Source organism: Ricinus communis, chromosome 5 (assembly GCF_019578655.1).
Source record: "Ricinus communis isolate WT05 ecotype wild-type chromosome 5, ASM1957865v1, whole genome shotgun sequence".
NCBI lineage: Eukaryota > Viridiplantae > Streptophyta > Magnoliopsida > Malpighiales > Euphorbiaceae > Ricinus > Ricinus communis.
The window spans coordinates 17,100,928-17,114,253 of NC_063260.1; the positions used below are offsets into that span (position 1 = coordinate 17,100,928).

The 13,326-nt window shown below is 33.2% G+C and overlaps 1 protein-coding gene and 1 non-coding gene across 3 annotated transcripts; both read right to left on the minus strand.

The window, feature by feature from the left end:
• Positions 1–961: 961 nt before the first annotated feature.
• Positions 962–3,042, minus strand: LOC8261182 (IST1-like protein). 2 transcript variants are annotated; one of them, XM_015717745.3, is made up of 5 exons: positions 2,737–3,042; positions 2,557–2,660; positions 2,255–2,426; positions 2,059–2,172; positions 962–1,966 (listed from the first exon to the last, which is right to left on the minus strand). In XM_015717745.3, exons 1-5 carry the CDS (start codon positions 2,920–2,922, stop codon positions 1,505–1,507), a joined length of 1,038 nt encoding a protein of 345 aa, XP_015573231.2. In that variant the 5' UTR covers positions 2,923–3,042; the 3' UTR covers positions 962–1,504. The 2 variants fall into 2 exon arrangements, with proteins under 2 accessions (XP_015573231.2, XP_002516729.2); XM_002516683.4 differs by having other exon boundaries at positions 2,059–2,181; positions 2,737–3,041.
• A 3,622-nt stretch (positions 3,043–6,664) lies between these two features.
• Positions 6,665–6,771, minus strand: LOC112534507. Its single transcript, XR_003078797.1, has one exon. It is a non-coding gene; the product is annotated as a small nucleolar RNA R71 (small nucleolar RNA).
• Between the last annotated feature and the right edge of the window lie 6,555 nt (positions 6,772–13,326).

Sequence of the window (13,326 nt, forward strand, 5' to 3'; positions counted from 1 at the left end):
TAAATATACATAATACACCCACTTCAAAAACTTTCATAAAACACATAAATTCGGCAATATTAGTCATAAAAGATGCACATATAAATGTCTCTAACTATATCATTTTGAAAAAAAAAATTTCATAAGATTGACCTCCAATAAATATAAAAAAAAATTAAATTGTAACTAAAACACTATTTAACATAAGTCATTTAGAAGATCCAATCTAATGTTTGTTTATTACTCGAAGTAATAGAGATTTAAAAATATTTAATAAAAATTATTCTATCAATTAAAACGCTTTTTCTGATTTGTAACTGCATCCTTATATCGAGAATCAGTAATCATGATATATCACTAAATATGTGTGACCAATGATACTATATAAACTGAATGACATAATTTTACATATAAATAGTCAAATTTTGAAATAATAAAAATTTATTAAGAGATTTAAATTTCAAAATTTATTTATAGAGACATTATCAATAACCACTTGCCATTCAGAGACTTGCTCGTTATAATTAGACCTAAAGCTCTCAAATATTTAAGATACGTAAGAAAAAAAAAATCACTTCAAAGCTCTACTGAACTGGAATCTTCTTTTTTTCTTAAGACATGTTTCGAATGTATAATTCCATTGGCCTATAAGCATTTCTGCCGGTGCCTATTCTGACTGTTATCGAGAGACGCCGTTCATTGTTTGTCATCATTATTTTTATTTATCTGGATGATGAGATTAATTGGAAGATGGCAGTGGAAGTAGAAATTTGAATCTTGTGATTCTTTACTTCACTACCTGTTTATTGGTCTATGGTCCGCAGCAGGTTATATATACATTCACGTGAAAGGTGAATCAAAATCAAAATCACAATTTTGTTCATAGGTACAGAGCAATTAGAAAAACCAATTATTTATGCACTTTAAGATTAACCATTTTAGAAGTTCTTTAATTGTTATATTTATTTCTTAAGATTGCAAATTCATCAACAAATATAAGATTCTTTCAAAATATTTCATACTCAATACTGAGGCTACAATATCAGTTTATTTATATGATACAAATGAAAAAGAAAAAAAAGGAACTCGTCCATAGTGAAAATAAATAAACAATTAAAAATCACAAAACAAAATTTCTACTCCTCCCATGTTCTTCTCAGTCCCCCTTGTACTCTTAGTTCTCATTGATAAGGGCTCCCTTTCTAGTTTCGAGCGCTGCAAATGCAGTTGCTCTCTTGAATTTCTGTTCGGTGTGCCTGTCAACTTAGATTCTCCTTGCATCGTATCAGCAACAGATCTGACTGGAATCGAGTTTGGGGATCTGTATGGAGGCTTGTTCCCGTTCTCATCTGAGCTATATTCCTCTACTGCATTTGACTGGCCAATGCTTTGGGTTTCACTTGTGGGAAAACTTGGCTTTGTATAAAATCCAACTCCTGGTGCTTTGGTGATGGAATATTCCAGTCAGAATCCGAACTTAAAGCAGATGGTTTCCTATCTATTCCAAGTTTATTTTTGCTCTCTTTCAATTTCCTGAGACACATTCCTCCATTGTTCTCTGCCATGTCTTCACTTTCTGATTCGGAGTTCGAATAGTCAACCAGATGGATTTTTTTAAATACTGACGTGTCATTTGAGTTTCCATCTTCTCTGGATCTTCATATGCTATCACTAATTTGCAATTGGTCGGTCCTGGATGACTAAAACCGTTATGATCGTCTCGATCACTTTCCTGACATTTGGGTCTTGAGAGTTCGACAGCAGCTCTTGCAGCTGACGCTGCATAAGCTGCTGATTCAAAAGCCTCTAGAGCAGCAGCAGTCACATCTCTGTACTTATTCCTTGCTTTCGTCGACTTAGATAACTTCTCAACAGGGTTCAACACCTCAATCAAAACAAGAGGTTTATCTTGAGGTTCAGTCTCATCAATTTCTTCTTGTTGCTGCTGCTGCGGTATCATCTTCTTCTTCTTGTCATCTAATTTCTCCTGAAACCATCATTCAAGGAGTCAAGCATCATCTATGTGCTGTAAATGTTCTCCAGAACCTGTAACTGTTATATGATTTTCAAGTTTCCTACCTCAGCAACAACAGGAGTATCTTCCTCCAAATGCAGGACAATACCCTTCTCAGAAGCAGTCTCCTTCAGGACTTTCATTCTATTCTCCAAGCTTGGCCGTCGCACCGATAGCTTCTGTATGATCTAAACAGAGATAAGGGAATTATAAGGAGATAGATCACAAGAGACTTTAGTGTAAAACATTCAACAATTGTACCTTGGGATTCACTCCACAATTATTGCGCAGCTCGATAGCACGAGCAGCAAATTCTTTCCCAAATTTGGATTCGAAAATCCCACGAATTTCTTGAAGTTCAGGAAATTCTCCACATCTGGAAGATGCAAAGATCAGGGTTGAAATAGCTTCCTTGACCTCATCATGGCATTCTCTATTTATATAACCAGAAAACAAATTCAACGAGTTTAGCAATCACATAACAAGTATCAACCAGGCACTACCAAAACACAAAAGTGTAACCAAGATACACAAGAAAAATAAAAAAACAAAAAAAAACTAACTTCTCCTTTTTAAGTAGCGTAATCCTGTCTATAAGTAAGTAGCAATAGTCTTCTATCATAATAAAAGCATCCACCAAATTCTGCTCCTTGATCATATGCTCGACCTGACAAGTAAAGTCCATCAGCACCACATAATTAAACAGAGGAAGAGAGAAAAGAAGGAAGCGACACGCAAATTACACGAAGAAGAGCTCGTTCTTGATGACCACAATTCAGGAGCTCAACAACATCAGATTTTGCATGGGAATACCGGACTTGTTTCTGGTTCTTGAGGATGGTGACTCTAGAGATTGCAAGCTTTGCAATAGTCTTGAATTTAGAGGCCTTGAATTTCCTTCCGAGAAATACAGCAAGAAGAGCACCCATATCTTGCTCTATCTGTTTCTTGAATCTTGTTTAAGCACCTTCAAGAACCTGAGGAAGAAGGAACCCTTTTCAGGAAACTTTTAATACCTCAAGAATTCTAGACCCCTGAAATTGCCTATATATTTGTCAATAGCGAGTTTGAGAAGTAGTTGTATCAGAGTCACTTTTCTTAAGCTAAACACGTATGGCATTACTGTGAGAACCAAGTGTTGCTTGGCGATTGGAAGTTAGAAATAGAAAAAATACAGAAGGGTTACTATAATATCCTCTAATTTATTTTTATTTTCTGTCTTTTGTTTACTTTTGAATTGGCCAAATTATCTTTTGCCCACTTCTTGGTGACTCCTTTAGTCTAGAACAAGAAAGCGTTCAAGTTCCTGATAGTCCCAAAGCCAAGAACCTTTTCTATGGAGCGGCAGACTTTAGCCCCGAGTGGAACATGCAACTGAGAAAGCAATTTTTCTATCGAACCGAGAGAGAAAAATTTACTAAAAAAAGTACGTAAAACCATTTTTAAATTTTTTAAATTTACAATTTTTTTTATTTCAAAAAATTCAAAAAATCTTTAATTAAATATACTTCACTTTTTAAACTTTTCTATTTATATTAATATGCTACTCTGCAATAAAAATAAGTAAATTGATAATAATATCGGCAAAAGGCGGTGAAGATGGAGTCGAACTCAAAAAACTTTTCATAATCCTTTAAAATAGAAGCTTTTACTTTACTTTTTCTGGCTTGGGCGTTCACTACATAATAAAAGTGTATAATATGAAAAAGAGATGCATTATACAAAAAAAAAATATTTTTGCCTTAGAAAGTATTGATAACATTAAATGGTTAGGCTCTCATTCACATTGACTTATTATGTAATTAATTTATAGTCCTTTATAAAGAAACAAGGAGAAACAGAATTTCTATTTTAAATATTTTGTAACATGTCTTTTGTCCTTTATTTACTCAATTGATTTTTAGCTTGATTATTGTTTTCATTTTTCATGATTTCACATTTCTCATTTGGAAGCTTCTTTAAGTGTATAGAGTGGACATATATACATATATATATGTCCAATTCTCTATGAAAATTGATTGACCTTTGTGATATAATTTGCTAAAGATGTGGTTGAATACTGAAGTTAGGTTCAGCATTGCTTCGAAAAAATTTAGAGATATAAAAAATTTCAGAATCGTATCAAATATTAATTTGAATTTTTAGAATTATATCATAGCATAAAAATTTCCATCTCGAATCGTACAAGGCAATTGAGATTTGAAAATATTTTATTTTAAAATAATTAAAATTATTTTTTTAGTTTAAATCAATTGGACTAAAATTAATTTAAAATTATAAAATAGAAAATAAAATCATTAAAATTACATTGTACTTATATTCAACAATTATATAACAGAGAAGTTTATTTTGAAGTTAATATGCTGATAAAATATTACAAATTAAATAAATATGTATTTAATACTTCAAATCCACCAAGCTGAATATTTATAATATTTTATTGTCTAACCGATAAAAACATTTCATCTCACTTCTTTAATACAATATATTGTTGTTTTGTTAAAAAGCTAATGAGTGCTAAAAGTACTTACTATTGAGATCTATTCTATATTGATTTTTACTTCAATTGAGTTTAATTTATTTGTTTAAAGCTTAGTCTGTAATTCTTTTAGACACTTTGAGGATAATGCATGTCAAGAAAGTGGTTAGAATCGAAAAATATAAGAATCGGACAAAGAAAAGATACTTTTATCCAAGATTAAATTTCAAACGGGCATGACACCAGAAGCCATATGCCCATGTCACATTATGGCGTGAAAGTTTTTATCCTGACACAGGGAGCACACACCCGGGTGGCTTACCTGTGTAAGTTCGCAAAATAGGCAGAATTAAAGAAAGCTTACACGGAAAGATGGCGCATGTTCCTTCTCGTATTACCTAATCTATATTGGTCAAGGCTCTATGGGATTCACACGGGAAGCCTAATCGCTCCTGTAATCCTCCCATGTGACCTAGATGGGAAATTCAAGCTATAAAAAGTCAAGAACATGAAATGGCCATGTAACTACCCGTGCAGTCTTCGTGTGGGATGTTGTATTTAACAATTTAAAGGAAATTTTAGGTTTATTTAGAGAGAATTTTATCATTATTTCATTTCTAGAGAGAGAAACTATAACAAAACTTATTTTTCTTTTATTTCTTAGGATTTTATTGGTTATTGTTCAAGGAAGAATATCATTTTCACATTTCTTTTCCAAGATTGAAGATGGAAGATTGAAGATTTTTATGTACTTCTCATCATGAATAGTTTGAGATCTTCTTTTCCTATTTTCCTTTTCTTTATTGCAATGTGTAGGAACTAGTTTCTTGCTATTTGAATTTTTATGAACTCTAGTTTGTATTGTATGTATTGATTCAAGTTTATGCAATTAAAGCTTTCCTATGAGTTATTTTATTCTTTTGATTGCTTAGTCGTCTATTTCAATTGAAAAGTGAACATGTTGATTGGGATTTCTTTTCATAAGTTGATTAGAGATAACTATTTATGAAACGATCACATTTAGGAATTGAGGATTGATTGGGATACTAGAGATAGATCTACAAGATCCTTTTATTAATAATTCCTTAACCTTAATGCATGACCTAAGTGAGTGGGTTTGAGAAGAGATTTCTTTCTTTCCTCTTAGGAATCAGGGGTTTAATCGCTTAAGAAAGGTTTTTTCTAATTTTACGGAATGCCAATTCAACTTTTAGGTTTAATTTAATTGCTAATTGATTCATGAAGTATTCTACTTATTTAGGGCGATTCATTTCCTTAATAGGCCTTATCCTTGATAAAGACTCCAATTCATTTAATTCTTACTTTTAACTTAATTTACTTTAAATTTTCTATATCTAAACAATATCTTATTTACTAAACATTAGTATATGTCTGAAAATAGTGTTCAAGATTAGTTTCCAATGGAACAATACTCTTACTTATCACTTTATTACTTGTTATGATCGATACACTTTACTGTGTGCAGATAGCGCACATTAAATTTTTAGCGCGGTTACTAGGGATGTTTATATTATGATATTATTAGTAATTCAAAAGCTAGTGATTTAGTATTTTATTTTTATTTGATTATTCTTGTTGTGTTTGTATTTTCTTCAAGTACTTGAATCTGTGTATTACCCGAGCTAGTTTAACGGAACTATTCGCCTATGAACCAGCAAAAAGAACTTTGGGGAAACAACAAAGAGAAGAGAGAGAATGAGTTTTTAGCCGAAATAGTGGTAGAGTTACAAAACCATAATCCAGAAGATCGGGAGGAACCAAACTAAGAAAGGAACTAGTTAATAATGGCAGCTCCACCTAGGGAAAGAACCATACAAAAGTATGCACACCCAATTCTAAATGGGGCTACATCAAGTATTGTTAGACTGAATATCGTGACAAATAATTCTAAGACTAAGCCCAACATTATTCAGATGGTGCAAAACAATTGCATGTTTGACGGTTTGCCAAATGAGGATCTAAACACTCATTTGGATGATTTTCTTGAGATTTGTGATACCTTTAAGATTAATGGGGTACCAGATGATGCTATTAGATTGAGGCTACTTCCGTTCTCATTGAGGGACAATCTGAAAAAGTGGTTAAAGTCGTTTCCAGCTGGAATATTTACAACGTGGAATCAACTGGCTGAGAAATTTCTAAAGAGATACTTTTGACCTTCTAAGATGGCTAAGTTGAGGAATGATATAGCAGGGTTTCTTCAACAAGAGAATGAAACTTTGTAAGATTGTTGAGAATGGTTCAAGGATTTGCTGAGCAGCTGTCTATATCATGATTTACCTTTATAGCTGCAAATTCAGACATTCTTTAATGGACTAAATTACATAAGTAAATAGTATATTAATGCAGCATCAGGTGGATTATCGAATAATAAGACTCTAAAGTAAGCTATAAATCTTATTGAAGATATGGTAATCACAAACTATTAGTGGCAAAATATAAGAGAGTAAGTTCGAGTCGAAGGAAGTGGAATCCATATAGTGGACCCTATAGTAGTTGTAAATGCACAGTTAGAGGCCATGAGTAAGAAGATGGATGCTTTGACTATGTTTTCATCTAGAAGACAAGCACAAGTTATAACTTGTTATTGGTGTTGGGGGTGGTCATCAAAATCAAGATTGTCAAAATGGCAATACTTTTGCTGAGCCTGAGTAAGTTGATTTTGTGGGTAATGCTCCAAGGCAACAGAACAATCCCTATAACAATACTTATAATTTAGGATGGAGATCATTTGATTTTCTCTTGGAGAAATCAGAATTAGCAAAGACCTCCTCCACCAGGATTTCAGCAGCAAAACTAGCAGTAGGGTCCTCCTAGAAGGAGTAACATCGAGGAGATGATGGAAAAGTTCATTTCAGCTTTTAAAACTCAGTTTCAATCTACATAAACCACTCTTAAGAACCAACAAGCTTCAATTCACAACTTGGAGATTTAAGTGGGCAGATTGCAAAATTTTTAAGTGAAAGGCCCTAAGAAAGCTTGCTAAGTAACACAGAGGCAAATCCTAAGGAGAAGCTCAAGGTTAATGCATTGAAGAGTGGTAAAGAATTGGGAACTAAAGTGAATGAAGCAAATGAGAGTTTGACTACCGTTGAAAAGGTAGTTAACAAACATAAGGGTGAAGAGGCTAATATGGAAGAGAAAGAGGAAGCAACACCAAAGCCTACCCCTATTGTAAAGGAGTATCAACCGAGGGTGCCTTTTTTGCCCGTCTTCAGAAAGACAAATTGGATACGCAATTTGGTAAGTTTTTAAAATTTTTTAAACAATTGCATATTAACGAACCTTTTGTCGAAGCTTTGTCCTAGGTGCCTAAGTATGCTAAGTTCTTAAAGGAATTCCTCTCTAATAAGAGGAAACATGAGGAAGTGTCAATGTATATCGAAGAAGAGCTCAATAGTCATTTGGAGGTGATTACCCAAGAAATTAAAAGACCCAAGGAGTTCCATTATTCCTTGTTTTAATTGGTAATCTAAATGTTGATAATGCATTTGCTGATTTAGAGGCTAGCATTAATGTTATGCTTTATAATTTGTTTAAGAAACTAGGACTTGGAGAACCTAATACAACACTCATAAGCATTCAACTAGCTCATAAATCTATTGTATATCCTAGGGGTACTATTGAGGATGTATTGATTAAGGTTCAAGAATTTATTTTTTCTATGGATTTGTTATTATGAATAAGGATGAAATTGTTGATGTTCCCCTTATTTTAGGAAAACCCTTTCTTACTGCAGCTACAACCATTATTGATGTTCATGATGATAAGCTTATTCTTAGGATAAGGGAAGAACAAGTAACTTTTTAGATTTTTAATACTGTGAAACATCCACTTTTACTTGATGACATGGATTTTAGTAATGATAAGATTGAGCATGTAACTATTTATTTTATTTCATCTATTGTTGCTAAAGATCCTCTTGAGTTGTGTCTTGTATATGAGTAGGAAAATATGAAATGCAAGAAGCTTTAGAGCAATTAACACATCCCGAGGCAGCAAAACCAATGAAAAAAAGGCAATTCAGGTCTATTAAGATGCCAAAGGAAGAGAGGATGAAACCATCCATTGAGGATCCACCTACTTTAGAACTTAAGGAGCTTCTGACTCATTTGAAATATGTTTTCTTAATGAAATGGTCCAAACTACCAGTAATAGTTAGTTTCGAGTTACTTGAGGAACAAAAAGTAAAGCTATTAGAACTGTTGAAGAGGCGACAAAAGGCAATAGCATGGAAAATTGCATATATCAAAGGGATTAGCTCTTCCTTTTACACGCACAAGATCCTTATGGAAGAAGAGTTCAAAACTGTGGTGCAATCTCAAAGGCATCTAAATTCCAACGTGAAAGAAGTAGTAAAGAAGGAAGTGATCAAGCTTCTTGATGCAGTGATAATTTATCTCATTTCAGACAATTCTTGGATAAGCCCAGTATAAGTAGTGCCTCAGAAAGGAGGCATGACGGTTGTGATCAATAAAAATAATGAGCTCATCCTAACAAAAATAGTAACACGATGGAGAGTGCACATCGACTATAGGAAGTTTAATGATGCTACTAGAAAGGATCAGTTCCCATTACCCTTCATTAATCGGATATTAGAAAGATTGTTAGAGCATAAGTATTATTACTTCTTAGATGGTATGTATGTTGGGAGTTGAAATTAAAATATAAGAAAAGGCACAATGGAAGTAATTTAAAATCTTTCTTAATTCGCACCAAGGATCTCATTGATTTAGATAGTTATAACACACAAAAAAAGTAAAAGATGGAAAAGGCTTACAAAGGGTGTGTGCTGCCTATTCCAAGGAGTGCTTCTTACTTTATTGATTCTTGATTCTTCAAGGATGATTGATGCACTTGAAAAAGCTACTCAAATGACTAGCCTCTAATGGTAATCTACACAAGCTTCAAAGTTGAAATCTCCTATGAACAATCCTTCATAAAATAGAGAATGGAGATAATGAGGAGTGAATGCTAGTTCCAAGCTAGGATGAATCTTAATTAATCTAATTAATTAAGTGTTGATGGCATCATTCTCCTTCATATATATATACCTAGCCGCTCATCATACTCCATATATATATACATGGGATTTAACCTAGTCTTATAACAAGCAAGCCTTACTTACTCTTAAGTTGCGCCTTAATTGGGCTTATTTAGACTATGTTAACTTAATTAATACATAAATATTGTTATAGGGTCCTTATAGCCAAATATCATAGCCTAATATGTATTAGACTAATTAAATTTTAATTAGGCCCAATGTATATGAGTTTAAGTCCAATCTTAAGCCTCATTTTAATCTCAACTTTAAGCCCATTTTTGTGTAATCCAAAACGTTGCTAAAATGTTGGCAATGAATTATGAATTATGAATTATGAATTAAACCCTTTTAATTTAATGCTAATTCTCTAATTAACTTAATTCATATTTCATATATCAAGATTGGCCTCTACCAATACATCATGACCACCCAAATTTAAGAAAGGATTAAAGTGCTTTAATCAACCTTTACAGTGAACAATCTCACAATGTAGTTCAATCCTTTCATTGTACTTTTATCCCAATTGATTCATAAGGCATGGATGCAAGTGTCAACTCTATAATTGAGTCAATCATATTTGTTCTTGATAACTGCATTTAGCATCTTGAATAAGATCTATGAAACACTTTTCATAATCTTCATTCAAACAACATTGGCCAAGGATTTCCATGTTATAGCATATCAAGAATCATTAGAATAAGGTCCCATGACATACTTGGGCAATGAACTTTTTATTGATAACTTATTATCTTCATATAACTTTAAGTATATCAATGACTATCTGTTGAGTGCTCCATGGATAGGAGAACATAAAATAGTATCAAAGTATAGTAATTCTCATACAAGATAATATATTGTTATATCAAGTCTAAGGAGTAAATTTTACATGATTGTCACACGAGTATTGTCCATAGACACTTGGGCTAAATTCCATATGGACTACCCCATAGGGTCATGTTCAATAAACTTACTCTTGTAACAAGTACCCATATTCTTATCTCGAAATCCCTATTCCTCAACATTATGAGACCGATTGCTTATTTCACAAGTAAGTGATAACACATTATAGTAGTCTCGAGCTTTTGATTAATATCCAATGTTCAATATTTAATTCTTGATCAAACATCGACTATGAATAAGGTTTAGGAATGTATGTAATGAGAACCTCATCATTAATTTCTCTTATATTTGTGTTTACATTCCATGGTATTCATTTCTAATGGTTTAGATTATTCCTTAATAATACCCAACTATTCATACCATTAGAGTCGAACAATGCCTTTAATATAATTATATGCCATCAATTGTGATGTATAAATTAGCACAGGTCATCTGGTAACTCTTTGCCTTTAGAAAATACTCTAACAATGTCAGGGTATTTTCAGATTCCAATAGCCTTGAGGATCAAGAAAAGACCACCTTCACATGCCCCTATGGAACCTTTACCTTTTAGAAGACTGTCATTTGGTTTGTGCAATGCACCTGCCACTTTTTAGAGGTGCATGCTGGCTATCTTTAATAATTTGGTAGAGGATATTATGAAGGTCTTCATGGATGATTTTTTTGTTCATGGGGACTCATTTAAGCAATGTTTGGAGCGTTTGAGGAGGGTATTGATTGGATGTGAGGAGACCAATCTAGTTTTAATTAGGAGAAGTGTCATTTTGTGGTACAAGAGGGCATTGTCTTAGGCTATAAGATTTCGAGTAAGAAAATTGAGGTGGATAGATCAAAGATTGAAACTATTAAGAAATTGCCACCTCCTTCATCTATTAAAGCTATTAGGAGTTTTCTTGAACATGTGGGGTTTTACCGTAGATTTATTAAGGATTAGCCTAAAATAGCTAGATCCTTCACTAGACTTTTGGAGAAGAATGTCGACTTTGTGTTTAATGAAGAGTGTATAGCAGGCTTTTGCTCTCTAAAAGCCAAGCTTATTGATGCCCTAATTATGGTAGCACCATATTAGATTCTATCCTTTAAGCTGATGTGTGATACGAGTGACTTCGCGGTTGGAGCCTTCTTGGTCAAATTAAGGAAAAGCACTTTTAGCCCATCTATTACGTAGACTAAAGCACAAGCAGACTACACTACTACTGAAAAGGAATTACTTGTAGTTGTTTTTACTTTTGACAAGTTCTGATCATACTTGATCTTGTCAAAAGTGATTGTGTATACTGACCATTCGACATTAAGGTATTTTTTCTTTAAGGTTAATGCAAAACCAAGATTGATAAGATGGGCTTTGCTTTACAGGAATCTGAATTGGAAATATAAGATAAGGGAGGAGCGAAAGACCTGGCAGCTGACCATTTATCATGACTCAAACCTCATTTGGAAAAACTACATAAAAAGGACATTAGTGATCATTTTTTAGATGAGCAGCTGTATGCCATGGTAAGTTTGGTAAGTGATTCAGATTTACAATTTTATGGTATGCTGATTATGCGAATTATCTTGTTATAAGAGAACTACTAAAAGATTATTCTTATCAATAAAAGAAGAAACTCTTTGCTAATTTAAAATATTACATTTGGGAAGATGCTTTTCTGTTTAAATATGTGCTGATAGGATAATTAGGAGGTGTGCGGCATGGCTAGAAACTATAAGCATTCTTGGTTATTATTATAGTGGACTAGTTAGAGAACATTATAGAGCAAGTAGAATAACTTAGAAAGTGCTAGAATCAAGTTTATTGGCCAACTCTATTCAAGAATAGCTAATCATTTGTGATAAGAATGTGATTGTTGCCAACATAGAGGTAATATTTTGTCTCATAATGAGATTCCCCAACAAGGTATACTTGAATATGAAATTCTTGATGTGTGGGGCATTGACTTCAAGGGATCCTTTTCTAACTCTTTTGGAAATAAGTATATCTTGGTAGCTATTGATTATGTGTCTAAATGGTTTGAGGCACAAACTTTGCCTCGAAATGATACTAGAGTAGTTGTAAAGTTCTTCAAAAGATTTTCTACAGGTTTGGTATCCCTAAGGCAATTATTAGTGATAGAGGCATATGCTCTTACAATGATCAGCTAGAGAAAGTGTTAAGAAGAGTTGGCGTCACAAACAAATTTGCCATCCCTTACCACTCTCCAACTAGTGGCCAAGTAGAGAACACGAATAGGAGAATTTAAAAGAATTCTAGAGAAAATCGTACAACAATCTAAGAAGGATTGGTTAATGAGACTTGATGATACCATGTGGGCTTATAGGACTGCTTTTAAAGTAGCCCTAGGCACCACTCCTTATAGACTAGTGTATAGAAAGTCTTATCATCTACTTGTTAAAATTTCACATAACACTTTTTGGGCTATTAAACAGATTAATTTTGATATAGCTAGTGCAAGTTTAAGAAGATAATTGTAGGTTAATGAGTTAGATGAATGGAGGCTACACGTATATGAGAATGCCCATCTAACTAAAGAACACACAAAGAGGTGGCATGATTCTGGAATTAAGCCAATGAGGGATTTTCAAACTGGATATAAGGTACTTCTATTCAACTCGAGACTTTGACTATTTTCAGGCAAGTTAAAATCATGTTGGTCAGGTCCAATTCTGGTTAAATAAACTTTTCCATGTGGAATAGTTGAGTTAGCACATCCTGAAAATGGTGAATCTAAGGTTAATGGCTATAGATTAAAATTATATGTTGGAGAAGAGTTTGATTCAGAAAAAGAGGTGTCACAACTTCTTGAGTCAAGGTGAGAAAAATGCCTGGATGTCTAACTAAGATGACATTAAAGAAGCGCTTCGTTGGAGGCAACCTACTATATTTTTATT

Excerpts from the sequence above, each read along its gene's own strand:
- LOC8261182 (XM_002516683.4), bottom strand. The coding sequence starts at position 2,922 with ATGGGTGCTCTTCTTGCTGTATTTCTCGGAAGGAAATTCAAGGCCTCT. Across the intron at positions 2,427-2,556 it reads ACGCTACTTAAAAAGGAGAA|AGAATGCCATGATGAGGTCA; the intron begins GTTAGTTTTTTT and ends TTATATAAATAG. Across the intron at positions 1,967-2,058 it reads ATACTCCTGTTGTTGCTGAG|GAGAAATTAGATGACAAGAA; the intron begins GTAGGAAACTTG and ends TGATGGTTTCAG.